The sequence below is a fragment of the Dryobates pubescens genome, chromosome 14 (assembly GCF_014839835.1).
Source record: "Dryobates pubescens isolate bDryPub1 chromosome 14, bDryPub1.pri, whole genome shotgun sequence".
In the NCBI taxonomy this organism is placed as follows: Eukaryota; Metazoa; Chordata; class Aves; order Piciformes; family Picidae; genus Dryobates; species Dryobates pubescens.
The window spans coordinates 6,434,811-6,456,124 of NC_071625.1; the positions used below are offsets into that span (position 1 = coordinate 6,434,811).

Below are 21,314 nucleotides of genomic sequence, written 5' to 3' on the forward strand. Positions count from 1 at the left end.
CCCAACCTTCTTTTCACAGAATCACAGAAAGGGGTTGGAAGGGACCTCTGCCCAAGCAAGCATGTTGCACAAGATGGGATCAAGGTGGGTTTTGAATGACTCAACCACCTCTAGGCTCTACCACCCTCAAAGTAAAGTTCCTCCTCCTGTTTAGATGGAACTTCTTATGTTCAAGTTTGCACCCATTACCTCTTCTCCTGTCACTGACCACCACTGAAAAAAGACTGGTTCCATCCTCTGGCTGCCAAGCCACTAAGTATTTATAAGCATTGGCAAGATCTGCCCTCAGTCTTCCCTAGACTAAAAATCCCCAAGTCCCTCAGCCTTTCTTCATAAGAGAGATGTTCTAGTCCCCTAATAATCTTTGCTGTACCTTTTCAAGCAGTTCCCTGTCCTTCTTGAACTGGGGAGCCCAGAACTGGGCACTACTCCAAATGAGGCCTCACCAGGGCAGAGTAGAAGGGGAGAAGAACTTCCCTCAGCCCACTTGCCACACTCTTCTTGGTGCACCCTAGGATGCCATTTGCCTTCTTGGCCCCAAGGGCACGTTGCTGGCTCATGGTAATCCTGTTGTCCACCAGGAATCCCAGATCTTTTTCCAGAGAGCTGCTTTCCAGCAGGTCAGCCCCATATCTGTACTGACACATGGGGTTGTTCATACCTAGGTGCAATACCCTACCACTTGCCCTTGTTTTGCTCCTCTCATTCAACATGCTAACTCCTAATTTCTTACGATGCTGTTCTTCTATGCATGTTTTTTGACCCACTTTAACGAAGCAGTTCAAAATAACCAGAGGTTAGAAAGAACTATTTATTATTAAAACAATGTAAAAACATTGATTATGAGCTGAACCATCAAAATACATCACAAAGAACTTAACTCTTTAGAAAACAGGGAAAAGTGCATGGCAATGTGCAAATTTAAGATGGTGTTATGACACATTTTTAGTGTGTATGTTCATCATCTTCAGAGATCTTGTTGAATATCATTCAGTGCATCTGTAAGTCGCCTGATTTTGTTTTCCATGGCCTTTTTGCTGTTCGCTGTTTCCTGCAGAAGCTGCCGCATTTCTTCTTCAACGCAGTAAACCTGAGAGAGCACACAGAGCAAAACAGAATTTTTGCTTTTCCTTAACACACCCAAACCCATACCACTTTGGCATTTTTTTTTTTTAACACTGTTAAGCATATCACTCTTGCATTGCTTATGTTTAAATGAGCAACAGATGGTTTTGGACGTCTGATGCAGTAGCAGAATTTACTAGAATTTAGTAATAAAAGGTATTCATTTGCTAGGAGATACCTGGTAATGTACCAAAACACATCAAATACTCACCATACAGGAAAAGCACCAGTTGTCACACCAAGGAAGCATGCAGTATACAGAACCATAGAAACATTTGAACTGGAAAAGGCCTTTAAGATCATTGAGTCCAACCATCCTCTAACCCTATCAAGTCTGGTGCTAAACTATGTCTTTCAGTACATCTCTGCTTCTTTGAAACACCTCCAGGGACAGGGATTCAACCACCCCCCTGGGAAGCCTGTTCCAGTCTTTTGAGAACCCTTTCAGTGAAGAAATTTCTTCTAATGTCCAAGCTAAATCTCTTCTGGGGCATTTCCTCTCATCCTATCAATTGTTACCATCAAAAGAGACCAAGACCCACCTCACTACAACCTCCTTTAAGGTAGTTGTACAGGGCCCCTCAGCCTCCTTTTCTTCAGACTAAACAATCCCCGTTCCTTCAGCTGCTCCTCACCAGACCTGTTCTCCATAACTTTCATCAGCTTTGTTGTCCTTCTCTGGGCATGCTCCAACACCTCATTGTCTGTCTTGCAGTGAGTGGCCCCAAACTAAACTAAGTCCTGAAGGTGTGGCCTCCCTAGTGCTGAGTACAGGAAGACAATCACTTCCCTGGTCCTGTTTGCCATACTGTTATGACAGGAACAGTAACTATTAAGACCAGTGTAAGTGAGGTAAATAGATTATCTGGCATAATTCTTGCCTGTATAAAATAGGAAATGTTTAGTTGTTGACTAACAATAGATACATAGCAGGCAACTTCATGTCACTTGAATATTGACCTTTGTGATGGTACAGTTCTATGGATTTTCTTACTGTGCAAAGACTGAGTACTAAACCAGAGCTGTTTCACTCCAGAGATTAGCCAGACAGATGCACAGGTGACTTCCAAGCACCACTGCTTTAGCAGCTGTAGAACAAAAATGCAAACACAACAAACATGAGTTCAGTATTTAAATTACCTTTTCATTTGCTGCTTCAATTTCCTTTTCCTTTTCACTTGTCATCCGCAGTAGTTCTTCCTGGTGAGCTGCCAGTATTGACTCAAGTTGTTTTTTAAAAGCATTGTCCATTTTATGAAGCTTTTCCACAGCAATCCTGAAAAATGATTTAAAAATATGTAAATCACTTCTGTGAACAACTGAAGTATTTTGCTTTGTCCAATCCTGCCTTCAACAAGGTTTTAACATAAGCCTGAACACAATTATTTTGGTATCATCAGAAGATGTTCTGTTTTCTTAAGTGCATGTTCTAGTTACAGTCCTCACAGCAGAAGGATTTAAGGACCAGCAAAGACTAGCTACTGTCAACACAGATAAGAACACCACTTGTTTTCAAACATCTACTTATTATGCTTTTGCTTCCTGAGAAGGAACTGTAAATGGTCTGTAAGCCTGTGTCTCACAGAAACAGAGAAGCATCTGCTTTCACAGCAGTGAAGCATTTTCTTGACTCCAAGTGAATTCTGCTTTTTGGGGCGAATTCTAAAATACATAGTAACAGAAAGCAAGGCAAGTTATTCCACTGTACAATTTATTTACACCAAAATTTTGAAACCAACCAGAATTACAAGGGACAAAATTTCAGTTTCACTGCTCAGGTTCCAACAATTCCATAACCTGGTGCTACTGACTATTTGAGATGGGTTTTTGTTTCTTTGACTTTTTTGTTTGTTGCCTTTTTTTCCCCCCAAACTTATCCATCCAAGTATTTTCTTTGATGACCTTCCTTGATATAAAAGTATAACTGAAGTGTTTAATTAAAAGATACAATGCAAGAAATCTTAGTCATACTAGTCTAATTCCTTGAGCAACAGTGTGGCTATCACTGCTAGATAAATACGCAGTCTTACTAACTAGCTTATATTTTCTTACAAATAGGTGGAAGAAGAAAGAAAATTAAGAACAAGGGCCAAAAAACACAGTAAAAATCATACAAACAATCTAAGCTCATCACAGGCAGCAGGCTACCACACTTATCCATAATGCCAGAAGCATACAAAAAACCCAAGTATCATCCAAGTTCCTGACTGTTTTCTAGGTTATGAGTTTCTGTATCATCTCATATTTACTATTAACTGCTAAAAAAAAGACACTAGAAGAGGAATAATAAAAGACATTGAAAACCTGTTGCTACTTGTATAGGAAGAGAAGGACAGGTAACTTACTAACAGACTGTCTGTTGAAGACTGAAATATTTACTAGTATTGTTGTTACAAGTACTGAGGATCTGTTCTCAATTTCCTACACAGCTCACAAGGTATTTTTAATCACCTTGCACAGATGTTACTAAAGGACTGTGGTCTCTCTTGTATACCCAAATGCCAGCCACAGTTGCTTGGACTGACCTGTGATTTGCAACCAACTTTTTCTGTGCATCCTGGCTCTGAGCTAGAAGCTTTACAGGCTCATGCTGAAAGAAGCCCTGCTAGAAACCCAGAATGGATCTTGTGCACAAACATCTTCACGGTGTGACTGCAGCCAGCATGTGCGACGACTCCAGAAGAGTCCCCGTCATGTGTGTGACAGTTTCCTCACCCTGAGGCAGATGGGCTTCCTAGGGAGGAAGGAGTGTAGACTCCAGAATTCTCAAAGATAGGAACGTAGCTAAGAAGTTTAAATGATTAATGCTGTTCCTGAATGCTAGTTCCATGAAGCAAGTCACCCGCATAGCGAGAATTCTATACACACAGTCTGCATCAGCTGGGCTCACACAGTACTCGGAAGGCATTACACTTTTTGTCACCATATAATCAAGCATCTTTGTACTCCTATTAACAGGGCAACTCTATGCTAACTGAGCAGGCACAAAATAATCTACTATAGCATTCACCTCTGAGTTTGAAGACTTTTATTTCTCTCTTCAATCAGCTTCTTCTCTTTGATGTCAAAGCTCTCCTTCATTTGTTTAACCTGCACTTCCAGCTGGCTCAGTAGCTCTCCTTTACCTTGCCACCTCTTTTTCAGCGCGCTGAAATAAAATGCACATATTTACAATGAATGGAGATACCACTTCTTAGGAGGGCAGAAAGAGTTTTTTCCATATTTCAATTTTTCCACATTTCTGTGGGTTTTAATAGCAAGCAGGTACTCTCTGAACAGAGAATAACTTCAGAGCAGTGCTGCATACTGTTATGATCCCAAAGAATTATTGCCACTTATATGCATCACCTGTGTGCATTCTTAACATCGTCAAGTTCTACTTCTTTTTCTTCCAGCAGCTGCTTTAATTCCTCTTTTCTTTCATTTTGCCTTTCTATTTTTCCTAGCAGCTCTTCCAATTCAGCAGCCTTTTCATCCAACTGTACTTGAAGACACTTCCGAGCTTCCAGATTTTCTTCCCGCTGTTTTCTGATTTGTTTATCTTTCTCTTGCAAGCCCTTCAGAAGATAAAAATTTCAGAACACAAACTCCATTTTAACTTTATCCTTACCCTTTAAGAATATCTGTTCGGTCTATGCTAGTACCAAGCTGAGACAGACATTTGAACGTTGGTCTTCCAAACTTCTTATATGAAAAAGACTTAGTAAAGTGATGGCCAGTTAAATAATTTTCATCTGCAAGAAGTCAGATAAAAGAAACCCACAACATCAAAACATGAAACTGAAATGGAAAGTTAAGAAAGAAGTTATTTAGAACTCTAATATAACAACTTGCTCTGCCTACACAAATCACTGAGCCCACATTGTTACATGGCTTATACAGCTTCTAATCTTGACTGACATAACATGCTGTAAAATTTGTTCTGATGAATAAACTTAAGTCTCTAGATAAGATCAATACAATTAATAGAACAAAACACAGTAGCTCTGCTGTTAAAATATTGACTTACAAGAACAAAGGGAAAAAAAATTACATTGTAAATTAAGCCTGAAACAAACTTTAAAGATTTCTTTTTTCTCTTGTAAACACACAGGGAAAATCATGTTAGTTTTCCTCTCTCAAAATCATTATCAGGAATACCTTGAAGCAATGCAAAAAGGTTTTACAGAAATATTGTCCAGTGAAAGATTCCAAGTATGATCTCTGTATACCAAGTTAATACAAGGCTGTTGTCTTCTCCCAGTGAAATCAGCCTGATTATGCTTCTGGTAAACTATCTGATTATGCTTACTAGTAAACTCTTTCATTACAGCTTTTACAACAACTTTTACTGTAGATCAAATATTAGCCAAGCATACAAACTGTCAGACACGCCACTTACTTCTTTTAGTCTTCTAATGGTTTCTGTCTGGTCATCCATTATTTTATTTTTAATTTTTATAGTATCACTGTCCTGTTCCTTCTGCTTTTTTAGCACCTCAATCTCATTCGTTAGAACTTCAATTTTTGCCTCTAGTTTTCCCCGATCTTGAGCAAGGTGAGCGCCTAGATAAAATAGGATGTTTATCTGTAAAATGAGTGTTGCAGTGTAACTTCAAGATGCATAATGTTGGAGGAGGCAGGGAGATAAAGGTGAGAACCACCTTAAAAAACAAGTATCACCGTTTCACCCCCTGGAAACACATTTGGGCTTTAAATCTGTAGGTACATAACACTGAAGAGGAAATGAGGGTCTGTATTTTAGCCTTTGAAAATCTCTGTGATAAAAAGTCTACAGTCTTCCAGAGTCAGCCAGTCTCCAAGAATCCACAATCTGATGCTGAGTCATGTGAATCAGGGGAAAACAACCCAAAAGAGCCCAGCACTGAATGCTTTTTAAAAAACAATATATCACTGAAATTTTCTCATTAGACTCGTAGCATTACATGACACTATGCCACAATCCTCATTTTCCAAGTTTCATAGTTAGAAGTTCTTTGTACAACATGATGGTATATTGGTGTTTTTGGGAAACAAACTGTATTTGCAAATAAAAAAAGAATAGAATTAACCAGGTTGGAAAAGACCTTTGAGATCGAGTCCCACCTATCATTCAATCAATTAAACCATGGCACCAAGCACCCCATCCAGTCTCTTCCTAAACACCTCCACGGATGGTGACTCCACCACCTCCCTGGGCAGCATATTCCAATGGCCAATCACTCCGTCTATAAAGAACTTCTTCCTAACATCCAGCCTAACCCTCCCCTGGTGCAGCTTGAGACTGTGTCCTCTTGTTCTGGTGCTGGTTGCCTGAGAGAAGAGACTAACCCCCACCTGGCTACAACCTCCCTTCAGGAAGTTGTAGAGAGCAATAAGGTCTCTCCTGAGCCTCCTCTTCTCCAGGCTAAGCAACCCCAGCTCCCTCTGCCTCTCCTCATAGGGCTTGTGCTCCAAACCCCTTCTCAGCTTTGTTGCCCTGCTCTGAACACGTTCCAGCAACTCAACATCTTTAAACTGAGGGCCCCAGAACTGGTCCCTTTCTGCCTGGCCACTCTCCAATAACTCCCACAACTGCTGTTCTAACTCCTATAATGACCTGCACATGACAGAAGATCTACCTTTACAACTGGGTAGGACCAAATATGGATCCAGAGGCACAGTCATGATTACAGCTACATGGGAGTGTTTATTTGAAAGTGTGAACACAATGATCTTTTCTGCAAAAGGAAAAAAATACAATAATTAATTGTTTTACCCTGTTCTGCCAGCTCCTGCCCCCATATTTTTCTTTCCATTTTTAACCCATCAATCACTGATTCCTGGGCAGTCAGCTGAGAAATAAGTTTTCCATTTTCCTTTTTCAGAAGTTCAACTTGAACAGCTTTCTGTTTGTCCTCCTCAATCACAGTTTCAAGTTCTCCAGTTCGACACTGTATGCATGAAGAACATTAGAAAATAAGATCCTTTGAGACAAACATTCAAAATTGCAAATCAATACTAAAGCTGATAGGAAAGTAATTATTCACCCACTGCCAATTAAGTTAACCATGGAATATTCTCCTGGCACAAAGGGTTCTATCTATGTCTCTTCCCAGTAATGAAACACAAATGTTTGCTTCAAACATACTTCAATCCCAGAGAAGTGTAAAGCTGATTTATAAACAGCCACCTTACATTAGCAATGCCACGATAAAAACCTCTTTAAAATTGTAACATTACAGGCTGAGATTGGAGTGGCTGGAGAGCAGCCAAACAGAAAGGGACCTAGGGGTACTAATTGACAGCTGGCTGAACATGAGCCAGCAGCATGCCCAGGTGGCAAAGAAGGCCAATGGCATCCTGGCCTGCATCAGAAATAGTGTGGCCAGCAGGAACAGGGAAGTCATTGTGCCCCTGTACGCAGCACTGGTTAGGCCACACCTTGAGTACTGTGTCCAGTTCCAGGCCCCTCAAATTACGAAGGGCATTGAGACACTTGAACGTGTCCAGAGAAGGGCAACGAGGTTGGTGAGAGGTCTCAAGCACAAGCCCTAAGGAGGAGAGGCTGAGGGAGCTGGGATTGTTTAGCCTGGAGAAGAGGCTATTTTATTTTCCTTCATGTAATGACCACTGCAGAACCAGATCCCATTACTTTGAATTTACAAGGGCACAGGGCTATTAACACAGGTTTAAAGACTCTCAGTTTAGAGATTCCATTCTATACAAACTGCAAGTGCCCACAAAGTAAAGAGGGCACCTCTGAAGGAGGCATGAACGAGTTTGGATTTTGCTACATGAGGAGCACTATGTGTGAGAAATGGAGGGGCAAGATGCAGGAATAAATGGTGATGGGGAGTATTAGGTTTTAATACAAGAGGAAATGCACATCTCTCAGTCAATTTACCTTGTACGGAAACGTTACTTTTATAGATGAACTATTGCCCTAAAATTAATAGATCTAGTTGGAACATTTTGAAACAAGTACCTTTAGGTTTGCTGTAGCTTCTTCATTTGATTTTGTTAATTCTGCAATCTTTGCTTTCTGTTCTTTCACTAGACTTGTCAGGTCTTGGATCAGACTTGCCATCTCTTTTTCCTTTCGTTCCAACTCCGAGAGAGCTTGTTTATGTTCAGCTACATCAGCAGCAGCATTCTCAAAACCCTCTTTTACCTGAAGTTTTACAAGAGAAAAATTGACAAATGCTAGTGTTTGTAAAAAGTGTCTCTACATACACCCAAGTGACATCTGAATTTCAAATACAGGAAGAAACAAAACTTCAACAGCAGGTGAAATTAGTGAATGTAAGAAACTCATTTTGTACCAGTTTGTTAGTGATACTTCAACTCAAAAAAAGCTGTTTCTGCTCAGCAATGAATTTGTAAAAAAAACCAAACCAAACCAAACAATGAATAGGTGGATCTGAAAGAGCAGAAAAATCATAGCTTAGGAAAAGAAAAGAAATGCCTTGACATAATCTCATTGTTAGGATTGACATTAAAATCTGGAAGAATAATTTTTTTCCTATCAGGAGAAGGATTTGAAGGGTGAAAAAAAGCCAGTCTTTTCCCTCTTCTCCAATGCATCCAACTGATTTAAAATGAAGAAACCCAAGGATAAGGGAGGGTGAAGCATCTGAAATGTTATTTCATTATAAAATAATGTGAAAACTAACCACAGTATCACCAAGCAGTAAGTTATCTAAGGAATTTAGTAACCAAGTTTTGAATTTGGATTTCAATGTGCACATCGATAAACCAACTTTGAAATGTCAAAGAGTAAAGAACTTTTATCATTGAGACACTACTACATATATATAAAATAACAACCATATTGAAACACCACAAGAACTTTTACAATAACTGAATATTTTCTAGCAGAAGGTCAACATCTTTTAAAAGAAATTAATACTACCAGACTGAAGTTAATCAAAAGAAATTAGAAAGAATTTCACTTATGAACTAAATTGCAGGGGGGGTTAGGGCTAACTTGGCATTCAGCGTCTATGTTCTATTCATTGATTCCAATAATTTCAAAGCCTACTGCCAGTATTTTTACATCAGTTTTTGGAGCAAAGACCTTAAGGATCAAGGGGAAACCCCCACCCCAAACAACCCAAAACAACCCCCCTCACCTCTAACCAACACTTTTAAGAGAACTGCAACCCCACCTAACTTGAGATAACTCAGGCCTTGGAATGTGCTGCCCATGGAGGTGGTTGAATTGCCAACCCTGGATGTGTTTAAAGGTCGTTTGGATGTGGTGCTTGGGGGTATGGTTTAGGGGTGAACCTTGTAGAGTGGGGTAGACTTTGCGATCCTGAGCATCTTTTCCAACCTGAATGTTTCTGTGATTCTGTGAAATGTTCTGTTAGCCTTACCTCTTTAAACCTTTTTCCTTCAATAGTTAACGCTAAACGAAATTCATCTTCTAACTCTTTGTACTTCTGGTTTAACGTATTAATTGTCTCCTGAAGTTCTTTAACACGCTGCTCATGTCTCTGCTGCTCTTTAGCCACTTCTTTTGACAAAGCATCTCGAAATTCAGGTCCATTTAAAGCAACTCGGGCTTCAAGTTCTTTCCTGAAGTTACAAAACATACACTTGAAAGAAGAACAGCAGTACCTCACAGTGCCTTCTCAATTAATTTCCTTAGTATTTCCTAAAAAGGATAAGAAATTATGTAACAAATGGGATAAAGTCCTTAATTTCATAGACAGATCTCAGTCTTCTATGACAATTGCCCTTGGATGAAGAAAAGTGTGCTGATTACTGGTAAAACCCTCAAATTAAAAATGTTATTTTTTAATTCAAACTTCTGTACAAATGAGTGAGTTGCTCTCTTCATGTTAGTTTATATTTCTTTGCTTTGCTGTTAACAAAGATCTGGAAGAGACATTGGGATCAAGGAAAAGCACTGTACAGCCAGATACCCTCTTTTGTAGTCATTCTCTTCACCCTCCCCCAACACCTGTTGATTCTCACTTAGACCCAAAACCTGAGAAGCAGCAGTGATGGGGACCTAGAGGGGTTCTACAGGATAAGCCTCCTTCCTGTCAGGAAGCATCCCAATAGGAAAATGTTGAAGCAGAAGTACCCTATGTTTTATGCCTATTCTGTATCCTCTGTCCTTCACATGACATCTTCTGGAGATTTCAGAACTTCTAATCATTATCTCATAAAACAGAGCTACTGGATTGTCCCCGTCCAAGCCTGCATTTATCTTGTTACTTGAATACATTCATCCTTCTAAAATTTATTTTATTGAGATCCCACACATACAAGTATACATACACAAGTGTATCCCACCCCTCTCATTGCTTTACTTTGTACACATATTTATTAGCTAAATGGGATTAAACTTACATTCCTATATTCTCCCAGAAAAAGAAATTCTGGGAGGAAAGAGGAAAACAGCCAGACAAGCCACCCACACATCCTAAAGCAAGATCCTGTAGAAGCTGACTTTCTTTTGGAACACTTTCTGTTACTGTGGTATAGGCAGGTCTTCAGATAATAATTCAAATGTGATTTTATTTTTATCTGATTACTTCCTGAATTGAAGACCAAGCATTTAAAATCAAAAGTTCATCCATATAATAAGACAAGAACCTATCATAGAATCAATAAGGTTGGAAGAGACCTCAAAGATCATCAAGTGCAACCCGTCACCCAAGACCTCATGACTACTAAACCACGGCACCAAGTGCCACGTCCAATCCCCTCTTGAACACCTCCAGGGATGGTGACTCTACCACCTCCCCTGGGCAGCCCATTCCAACAGCTAACAACATTCTGTGAAGAACATGTGACAGGCTGGAAAAACAGAGTTGCCTACATGGACTTCGGAGTCAGGAATCTACAAAATCTGAAGAAGTCCTTAAGTGAGCAAGAAAACTGAAAGACACCTACATTCTTACAAACACCATTTTCTCATTAAAACTAAACCCAAACAAATACCCACCCACACTCTGCAGAACACATTCTGCCAATATACATTTGCAAGACTAGCATGTGTTAGTGTTAGCTTCTGAAAAGAGATCTCATACCTTTGCTCTTGCTCTCTTAGTATAAGAAGTTCATGTAGTTGTTTTACCTTCTCCTTCTGCTGTCGAAAGGATATTCGCAGTAACTGTACTTCTCTTTCATTTGCTGATGCTTTCAGCTCTGCTTCTTGCACCTGTTTCATCTGTGTAGAAGATGACCAAGATTTTCTGAACTGTGATTTATTCCTCATGTCTTTTAAGAAACCACAAAGCAACAGGAGCTTTATCGAAGTTTGATACCTGGGCCGTCATGTTTACAGCACACACCACAGCTGTCAGGATTTTTCAGAACAGTATATGGAATTTTATTATATCATCTGGCCCAGGACAAAGGAAGGAGTTTGAGGATTTTTAGGCATTTTTTTGGTGTTTGGGTTTTTTTCTTCCTTTTTTTTGTTTTTTCTTTTTTTTTGCTTCACATATCTTGTTACACATGCAGAAATTTAAGATGCTTAAAATTAAGTCTTAGCTCAACTTACTACAACACAAATCCCACAACTTTCATGAAGAACTAAGGGAATTTACTTAATTTATACAGAACCTGAAAGTGTCCTGCAGAAGACAAACAAGTTTCTTGGCAGAATCACAGAATGGTAGGGGTTGGAAGGGACCTCTAGAGATCAATGGGTCCAACTCCCTTGTCAAAGCAGGATCACCTAGGGCATGCCACACAGGAACGCATCCAGGTGGGTTCTGAAAGTCTCCAGAGAAGGAGACCTTCTGGGCAGCCTGTTCCAGTCCTCTGTCACCCTCACTGTAAAGTGTCTCCTCATGTTGAGATGGAACCTCCTGTGTTCCAGCTTGTTCCAGTGCCTCACCACCCTCATTGTAAAGAATACCTTCCTAATATTGACTATAATCCATCTTCCTCAAGCTTAAAGCCATTCCCTCTTGTCCTGTCACTACAAGCCCTTGTTAAAAAGTCCCTTACCCAGATTTCTTGTAGGCTCCCTGTAGGTACTGGAAGGCTGCTCTGAGGTGTCCCTAGTGCTTTCTCCTCTCCAGGCTGAACAGCACCAACTCTCTCAGCCTGTCCCCATAGGGGAGGTGCTTCAGTCCTCCTACATCTTTGCGGCCTTCCTCCGCACCCACTCCAGCAACTCCAGGTCCCTCCTATGTTGGGGGCGTGAGAACTAAACAGAGTACTCCAGGTGGGGTCTCACAAGAGCAGGGTAGAGGAGAGAGATTCACCTCCCTCGTTCTGCTGGATACTTGTTGCTACTACTATGCAGAAAAAAAGCCCCAGCCCTTATTTTGAAGAGCTCAGACTCAAGGCTTTCTTCTAAACTCTAGTGATTCATAATACCTAGGGCTGTAGCAGCCTTTCCTGAAGAACACTTACCTCAATTGTTCGGTGATGTAATCTCTGTGTCTCAGTCTTGGACAGTGTTTCTTCTAAAGCTTGTATGACCTTCTTATATGCTGCTTCTTTATTTCTTGCCTCATTTAACTCATTAGTAAGTCTTTCTGTTTCACCTTTCAACTTCTCAACATCTGCTTGCAGCCCTGCTTTAGCATCTCTCTCTTTCAGTATCAATTGCTTTAACCTGAGGAAGAAAATGCAACAGTTGGATTACAAACATTTTAGTGTTTCGTTTGATGCCAAATACATCAACAAAAAGACATTAGTAAGTGTTGGAGCACTGTATCTTGTTCTCTGCTGAGTTTTACTGTCATGTAAAACTAAAAACATGTAAAATCTTACTGAAGTCACATGTAGCATTACTACATGGAGCTTCATTTAAAAGCAACTAAGCTGGAGACAACCTCATAGAGAAGTCTTTAAGGAAATGACACTCCAGCATTATTTTTCTTTGTACAGCATAGTACAATGAAAACATATAGTATCAATTGTAATTTAACAGTTTGCTTCAGAAAACTTTAAATATCCATAAATATTCTAATAATTTTCATATCTGTTTCAAAAGAAAAGGAACATAATAAGCCTCTTACCCAAGATAGTAACAAATAAAGGAGAGAATTGAACCTAATACAGAAAGACAAAAAGGGAAATAATTGCTGGCAGTCATGGATGGTAACTCCAAAGGAGTGTGGCTTGTTTCTTTCTTACAAGACAGAAAATGCCTTTGATAAATGCAAGTTAATAAAAAGAGAAACAGAGCAGACATCTCCCATTGCAGCTGACAACAAACAATGCTTTGTTAGGAGGGAGAACTTTGTTAACAAAGGATGCTGCTCAGAACTTAGAAGGATGATGGCAACAGTCTACAGGATGATATGATAACCTGACCTGCACAACCTGTTGCAGGCCATCCACTCTGGCCTGCCAGAACCATCTTCATTTAACTGCACTGTGCAGGAAATAAAACTGTATGTAGAGGTGGAGAGACTGGGAATGAGAAGCTGCAAGTAAGGTACGAGACAGCTACTAAAGCTGGAGCTGAAAGCACAGTTATGATACAGATTGCTTGGAAAGCAATGGCTAGAATTGTAGGTGACAGACTGGTGACTGTTCTCAGACAAGAACAGGAAGAAAGCTGCAGAAAGGAATTTCATTAGATAATACCAAGAGAAATTTGAGAACTACTTCTTGCTGCATTGTTTTCCATACACATTGTTTAAAGCTAGTCTCATTTCTTAAGCCTATAAATTGAATTGTCTTGAATTATAAAAACCCATGCTCTTAGAGCACAGCATTCTGTCTCCCTACCTGTCTGTAGTGTATACAGCCATGCTCTGGATATTCTTTTCTTCTTTTGCCTGTTTCTGTAGCTCTCTGACATGCTCTATTAATTTCTTCTCTGCTTGCTCTGCTTTCCATCTCCTTTCTTTCTCTTGATCCAGTTCTTGAACCAATGCCTTAGTAAGAATGTGGTAAGGATCAATTTACTAGGAAACATTCAAACGTAGCCAGAAACGTCAAACAACATTCAAAACTATAGAGTAGATCTTCTTTCTCATGGATCACAGAGGAAAGTGCAAAGGCCAAAAGGAGCCATAAAGGGAAATTATAAAATAAATTCTATTTCAGCTGACACTACAAGAACTCCACTATTTTTTGGTTCTATCTACAAGCAATTACTTTTGTCATCCCCAATTTTGACGTCTCACCAGGAGACGTGTGCTCGGCCTCAGGTGAAGATGTACTCGCATTTAACTTTACGTGGTGTGAAACGTACTCGGTATGTTGATTCCTCTGGAGCATGTGAATTAATTCCTTCTACTTTTTCTACATTGCTCTGTCTTCCAGTTAGCATTTCAGCTTTTCTTCCCACTACTTCCAAGTCTCGTGCGTCCGATGATGAACTGAGGTGACAGTCTCTCTGACTGGAGCGTGGACTCTTTGAGGAACACTTCTCTTCCCTGTAATAGCAGGACATCAAGGTATATTTAAAAATATGTACAGTTTAAACAGTAATGGGGTTCAGAGAAAATTTTACAGTTTGTGTAGAAGCTGAATTACACAGAGTTCAAAACCTCATATAAAATAACCTGTAGGCAGGTCATGAAGAAAACAGCTAACTTCACATCTTCAGCTGTAAAAAGGATATGTAATACTGGAAGATGCTATCTGAGAAAGATTTTATGGTAACTATGAAACAATTTTAGAGAGGCACAGACTCCACCACCTCCCTGAGTAGCCTGTTCCAATGCCTCACCACCCAATAAAGAAGTTTTTTCCTAGTGTCCAATCTAAGAATCTCCTGGCACAACTCAAACCCTTTTCTTCTCATCTTGTTGTTAGTTACTTGGGAGAAGAGACCAACACCAGTCTCACTCCAACCTCCTTTCAGGTAGCTGTAAAGAGCAGCAAGATCTCCCCACAGCCTTTTCTTCTCCAGACTAAACAACTACAGCTCCCTCAGCTGCTCTTTGTATGATGCCCTCCACCCTCACCAGCCTCATTTCTCTTCTCTGGGCATACTCCAGGAGCTCAAAGTCTTTCCTATACTGCAGCACCCAGAACTAACACAGTACTCAGGCTGTGGCCTTACCAGGGCTGAATACAGGGGCACAATCACTTCTGTTCTCCTGCTCGACACACTGGTTTTGATACAGACCAGGATGCCATTGGCCTTCTTGCCTACATGGGCACACTACTGGCTTGTGTTCAGATGGCCATCCACCCAGCACCCCCAGATCCTTTTCCACTGGGCTGCTTTCCAGCCACTCTTTCCTAAGCCTATAGTGTTGCTCATATCATCTTCTATTCATCACTTATAATATTTATTGCACAAATCAAACAAATTACTAGGACATTCTCAGTTTTGTCACAAACTAAGGACAGTTATATTCTTGGCCATTGGTCTGACAACATGGATCTTTTATTTTTCACTCAGTTTTGTCTGTGGAGAATTCTTCTGTTGCCACAATTTAAAACAAAGATGAAAATATAAGCTGTTAGAATTCTGAAAGTGTTTGTTTTAGAGACTTCACTCCAATTTCCTTTTCCACCTAAAGACAGAAAATGCTCACATAGAGAAACTACTGAGTGAAGTCTCTGTAGCTAATAACTTTTAAAGCATTATTAACAGAGCAAATTTACCCAACCTACTGCTTTCAGCAAAGTGTTTCAAGTCAAACTACATTCACTTTGACAATACTCAGCTTAATTGATTTTGATTTTTATGGCAAACATTGGGGTACCTGTCAGCTATTTTGTTCTTAAGACGATTTGCAGGACACTTGGCAGCTAAGGCAGTTCTGCGGTATGTAGGGATCTTGCTTCCCTTTGTGATCTTTCTGTTCTCTTTCCCACTCTCATTTTCACTCTCAGAAGTTGGATCTATGTCTCTCTTAGCTTTCAGAGCATTTGGAGGGGCTTCACTTCTTGAGGCATCAGATACCTAAAAACAGATCTATGTTTTATCTAGACATTCCACAATTTCCAATTGGCTCATTTCTAATGCTTAGGCAGGTGCTAGTTTGAAAAAGCTCACACAAAATAATTTTGCTAGAAAAGTAAACAACTGCTTCCAAACAACCCTTTCCTCCTTTGCTAACGCATTTTGCTGTTTTAAAGATAAAATAAGGCCAACAGAAGAGCATGTTTAAGAACATAGTTGTGCATTTTTCAAATACCTGAAGTCTGCTAATATCCTTGGGCATAGAAGCTTGGTGCAAAGTGTAGAATGCAGCACTTAAAAAAAAAGCCTTGCAAGCACACAAGGTACACCTGACAACCTGATCAGATCCACATGGCCTATTAGCATAGTCAATACTCATCAACTCTATAATCCAGGTATTTTGCTGCATTTCATATTTTACCCTGGTTAAGTTCCTCTGTTGCTAGCTTGAGGGTTAATAAAAGTCAAAATCAAATACGATCAGATAGTTCTCCAAGTCCCTTACAGTATGGTTTTCATTTAGTATGAAAGTTTTTGTGATTCAAAGTGAAATCTTCACTTTTAAAGACTTGGGGTTATTTTATTTGCAGTTTCTCAAAATTACTAAGAACACATAAGCATGAGGTCAGCACATACATGCCAGGAGAAACATTCCAGCCAACTTCTACATTATCAGAAGGTATACTTCATTTTCCAAACAAAACTTGTTGTGAAATCACAGAGGAAAAAACAGTCACCTTTTGCAGTATCTGTGAAATTTGATCTTCTATTTTCTTAATCCTCATTTCACTGTATATTTTGTCAAGCTCAGCCTTCTCTGGCTCTGAAGAAGAGACAAGCTCTGTAGAGGAGCTGCCACTTTCAACTGCTGTTCTTCTACGCTGACGAAAATGAGCCAGTGCCTGGTCAATGTGGGGTGTCGCCACTGGGAAGGTAACGATGTTCTGTCAAGAGGAAAGACAAGCCTTGCAATGTTAGTGTGTTGCAAGCAATGCAAAAATAGGATTTATCCATTTTAAAATCAGTACACAAACTCTTGATACCTGATCTTTGGATGAGGGACGCCCAGATGAAACCAAACAGTCCATAATGTCTTCTAAACATTGCAGATCTGAGTAGTTTTCTTCTGCTGGATCCACTGGTTCACCGGAAATATTTCTCCCATCTAGAGCTGTTAGCTGGGGCAATGTCTGAAGAACAGTTTCTCTATAACCTTGAGGAAAAGACCACATTTAAATTGAATTATTCTCCCAAGGAGATGTCTAATGTATTTTAGGTACCTTATTATATTATTTCCTGGATTTTTAATAGAAGAAAAAAAGTAGTGAGTTATCTACAAGTGTCTCACATTTCCCCACAGACAAGGTTTTCAACAGACGTTACAAAACAAATCAGCTGGGAAGCTGCCTGCCTAGTCCTGGTCTGCACAAGGATTTCCCACCACTGCAGTCATACAGACAGCCTTTTAATATCATTGTACTGCACCAAAACTGTTCTGTCAAGTGGAAGGACAGACAAATGCAGTGGAAAGGCAAGTCCTGAAAGGGCTTAGGTATTTCATTCACTAAAAAACGATGAAGTTAAGGCAGTATGAAACCATAAGGCATTAAAATGAAATTTCTTTGAATTAACAGAATTTGGGGTTTTGAGTGCTGCAGCTTCAAAACAAAGTGCCACCCGAAAGGGACATATGAAGAGGTCTGTAAACACTTACAAAAGAGACCTAGTGGAATTTACTAAGCTATCCAGATGACTTTAATACTCCTGCTGCTGCTCCTGTGGTGCCTGAAAGCATCTGTAAAACTTTCTATGAGTGCTTTTGAAAACATTACCTAAGACCTTATTTGGCTTCCCTCAGTTATTTCCCAGGTTTTTAAGAACTGCATGTATCAGTTACATGCTCATGGGATGTTTATTGTTTTGTATTATTGTAATTCCTACTTTCTGATCTTTGTAATGAAATTAAGTTGTCCCAAAAGTATCAATCCTCCCCTTCTACCTGCCTGTGTATTTCCCCTTTTCTTATGCACAAAGGGAGAAAACAAACACAACCTGCAACAATACAGAAGGCTATGATTTAGCTTGTGTGAACTCAGGGTGCAAGATTTAAACGTCACAAACCCCCAACCCCTAAACCCAAGCCCCAGGCAAGGCACCTGAAGGGGATGTTTCCACACATAACCCTCCAGCTTGTCGCCACACAACCCTCCAGCTTGTCCCCACACTTTCCAGTGAACCCCTGCCTGGTATTCTGATGAAAATGCCAAAGTTACTTCAGGGCATCACAGCGTCACCGCATGCTGAAGCTGTGGGAAAAGGAGGAAAGGCTAATAGCACTGATCTTCCTCTTGTGGTCTCTATCAGCAGGAAACAGACTACTTCCCACACCTGCCCTTTTTTCTGTATAGATCAATCTCTCTGCATTCATTCTCCAAATTCTTCACCCACCTTATAATAGTAATACTCCTTTCCTCCTGTTTCTGCAATACTTTTTCCCATCTCTCTTTTTCTACCTCCTTCCTCAACCTAAATATGGAAAGCTGAGGCTTATCAAAACATACAGTGAAGTACAATTTTGAGTATATGCCTGGAGGCAGGGAGGTTAATGGAAACCCAATTAATTTTGACAGAATTTAGACTTATGCAGGCTGGCCAGTTTGCAAATGGCTTACTGGTTCAAAAGCTGTCTCATAGCTTAAGGATTAGCACTGGGCTAATGAGCACAAAGTACCTACCCAACATGAGCTCCATACCTGCTGTGTGGCACACTGGGTTGCCTTTTCCATTTTTTTCCAGTGTCAGACTTGTCAAACAGAGCAGCCCCTTTGTGCACTCTAGTAAGTGATTAATATTGTTCACGCAGTTGCTGTGCAGGTCAATACAGCTAATCCTGTAACTGGTTCCATGAAGGCACTGAAATCCTGAAAATTGCAGAAAAAATGCAAACCAGTGACTTCTGTTACAATCCTAGGGGGTTTAGAACAAATGGCATCTTGCTGAAAAATAGTGATCATAATTGGAAATCATCCAGCACCTTCTGTTCTATATCCTCATCTATAGATATTCATGAGCTATGGTACACTACCATGCAGTACAATGCTCAAGCTAGTAATGAGAGCTAACTTCAAAGAAATAGATTAGTTTCTAACTGCTGAGAAGCATGGAAAAATAATAGTTTTGCTTGAGGTTCCTTTTTATAACTCAGTTTATCAATAAAACTGTTACCATTTTTCTTGTTATTAGATTTTTCAGTTACAAACTCCCTTGATTCTACAGCTTGGCACTTAGAACACTGACCACTTCAACAAATACATTTAGACCTTCCACGTAACATCCAAAGATGCATTTCTGTCCTATAAAAAGGAAATATAATAATCTTTTGGAAATATCTTCCTAGACTATTCAATTTTTACTTTGGAAGCAAGTTTGAAATATTTGCTGTACTACTTTACGAACAAACTTGGCCTCACCAAATACAATAAATTCCAGTTCAGGACAATCTTTCATGTTAGAAGCTTGAAAGCTAAGAGTAGAAGCAACTGCCACCTTTAGTAGCTTTATTCAGTCAAATAGCTAAACTACTTGAAACTTCTGAAAAAACACTTTGGTGAAATTTTCAAAATTAAAGGAAGGCAAATGCTTCTTATTGCACTGCACAAGCCAAAATCACTTACCAGAGAGATCACGTATGCGATTATATGACAAATTCACTACAGTTAAATTAAAGAGTTTTTCCAGCCCTAAAGAAAATGAAGGGAGGGGAAAAAAAGAGAGAGATTTTGAGAAGAATGCTCAGTTTCATCAAATCAAAATTAGCAAAATAGTCCTTTAAAAATAATAACTAAAAATTATGAGTTTAGCCTGGAAAAGAGAAGGGATCTTATAAATGCATACAAATATCTAAAGGTCATGAGGATGGGGCTGGGCACTTTCCAGTGGTGACCAGCAATAGGACAAACCACAAAAAAGAAAGGTTTTATTTGAACTGAAGGGAGAAACTTCTTTAGTGGGAAGGTGCCAGAGCACTGGAGCAGGCTGTCCAGAGAAGTTGTGGAATATCCTTCTCTGGAGAGATTCCAAACCCACCCGGATGTGTTTCTGGGCAACCTCATCTAGGTGAAAGATCTTTAGCAAGGAGATTAGGCTAGATGACCTCTAGAGGTCTCTTCCAACCCTCACCATTCTGTGATTCTATGACAATAATAGAAAAAAACAGTTTTTAAAGCATTTTTCTACAATAAAGCCTACAGAGACTATATCTACTCTTTCAAAAATTTAGACAGTAAGATGGTTGGTAGCTCATACTAACTTTATATAACCTCAACTACACGCATACTTTCCAGGAAACAAACAAAGAAACAAAAAGCTTTAACACAACTCTTGGAGAAGATTTATGATTTGCCTGAAGGACAGAAATAAACATTGCAGACCCTCCACTTTTGTTATCAGGTTACAGGATAAGCTTAGTATTCGCAGATTAGCCAGGGAACTGAGCCCCTCTATCCGGTGGATTTGGTTTGATGACAGATCTAAATGCTGCAAATAACGCAGGTGGCTAAGCCCTTCGATTCTGGCGATGCAATTACTGTGCAGGTTGAGAGTCTGCAAGTCCGAGCTCAGGGAGACCTCCAGCAAGCTGCGAAGGAAAGGTATCTGCCATCAGCCAGGCAGCTTCACAGCCGGGCACCTTCATTCCCGGGCCCCTCTACCCAGCACGGTCCTCAGCCCCGCCACGGCCGCGGCCTCTCATCATCACCCCACACCTTGGGCCCAGGGCCCTGAGCCCGCTGCAGCGGGGACCCTGCCCCGCCTGCCCCTTACGACAAATTCCTCACCTCTTGACGCCCTTATCCATGAGGCTGAGCTCGCCGGGGATGGAGCGGCCCCCCGCCATACCGTGGGTGTCCCACACGAACCGCCGCTGCACTTAAAAACGTCCCCCAACGGCCGCAACGGCCACAACGGCCGTGCTTTACGGCTAAGACGCAAACCTGTCACGACAACCCCGCCGCAAAGCAGCGCCTCCCCGCCTTCCTCCGCGGTGCCGGCTCAGCTTCGGTATGGGAGGCTGGGTGTCTGGGAGCACGGTGGCGGCTGCCAGCCAAGTCGTTGCTTGCCCGCCGCGGGGCAGCGTTGAGACTGGTTCTGCGCGGCCGCTGAGCCGCCTGCGCGGCCGAGCCCTCGCTGCCGTCGGGCTGTGTCCAGCAAGGGAGCTGGGTTCTGTATTGCTTGCTTTCTTAAATCTAGAGAAACTGCTGTCACTGAAGACACCCGCGATGATAACCTCAGCCGAACGTGATAGTTGATAACGACGAGCTTGATACTGGAGGCGAAAACAATTCTGAAAGAAAATTAAAAGGAAAATCCTATGTGCTAG

General features: G+C 40.6%; 1 protein-coding gene across 1 annotated transcript; it reads right to left on the bottom strand.

Moving 5' to 3' along the window:
- Positions 1 to 851: 851 nt before the first annotated feature.
- Positions 852 to 20,839, bottom strand: LRRCC1 (leucine rich repeat and coiled-coil centrosomal protein 1). The gene is made up of 19 exons (XM_054167360.1): positions 20,773 to 20,839; positions 20,368 to 20,573; positions 19,612 to 19,677; positions 18,691 to 18,858; positions 16,968 to 17,150; positions 16,675 to 16,862; positions 15,738 to 15,937; positions 14,270 to 14,453; positions 13,801 to 13,949; positions 12,472 to 12,676; positions 11,133 to 11,272; positions 9,465 to 9,666; positions 8,072 to 8,257; positions 6,863 to 7,037; positions 5,507 to 5,670; positions 4,474 to 4,682; positions 4,136 to 4,273; positions 2,266 to 2,401; positions 852 to 1,090 (listed from the first exon to the last, which is right to left on the bottom strand). Exons 1-19 carry the CDS (start codon positions 20,829 to 20,831, stop codon positions 968 to 970), a joined length of 3,081 nt encoding a protein of 1,026 aa, XP_054023335.1. The 5' UTR covers positions 20,832 to 20,839; the 3' UTR covers positions 852 to 967.
- Between the last annotated feature and the right edge of the window lie 475 nt (positions 20,840 to 21,314).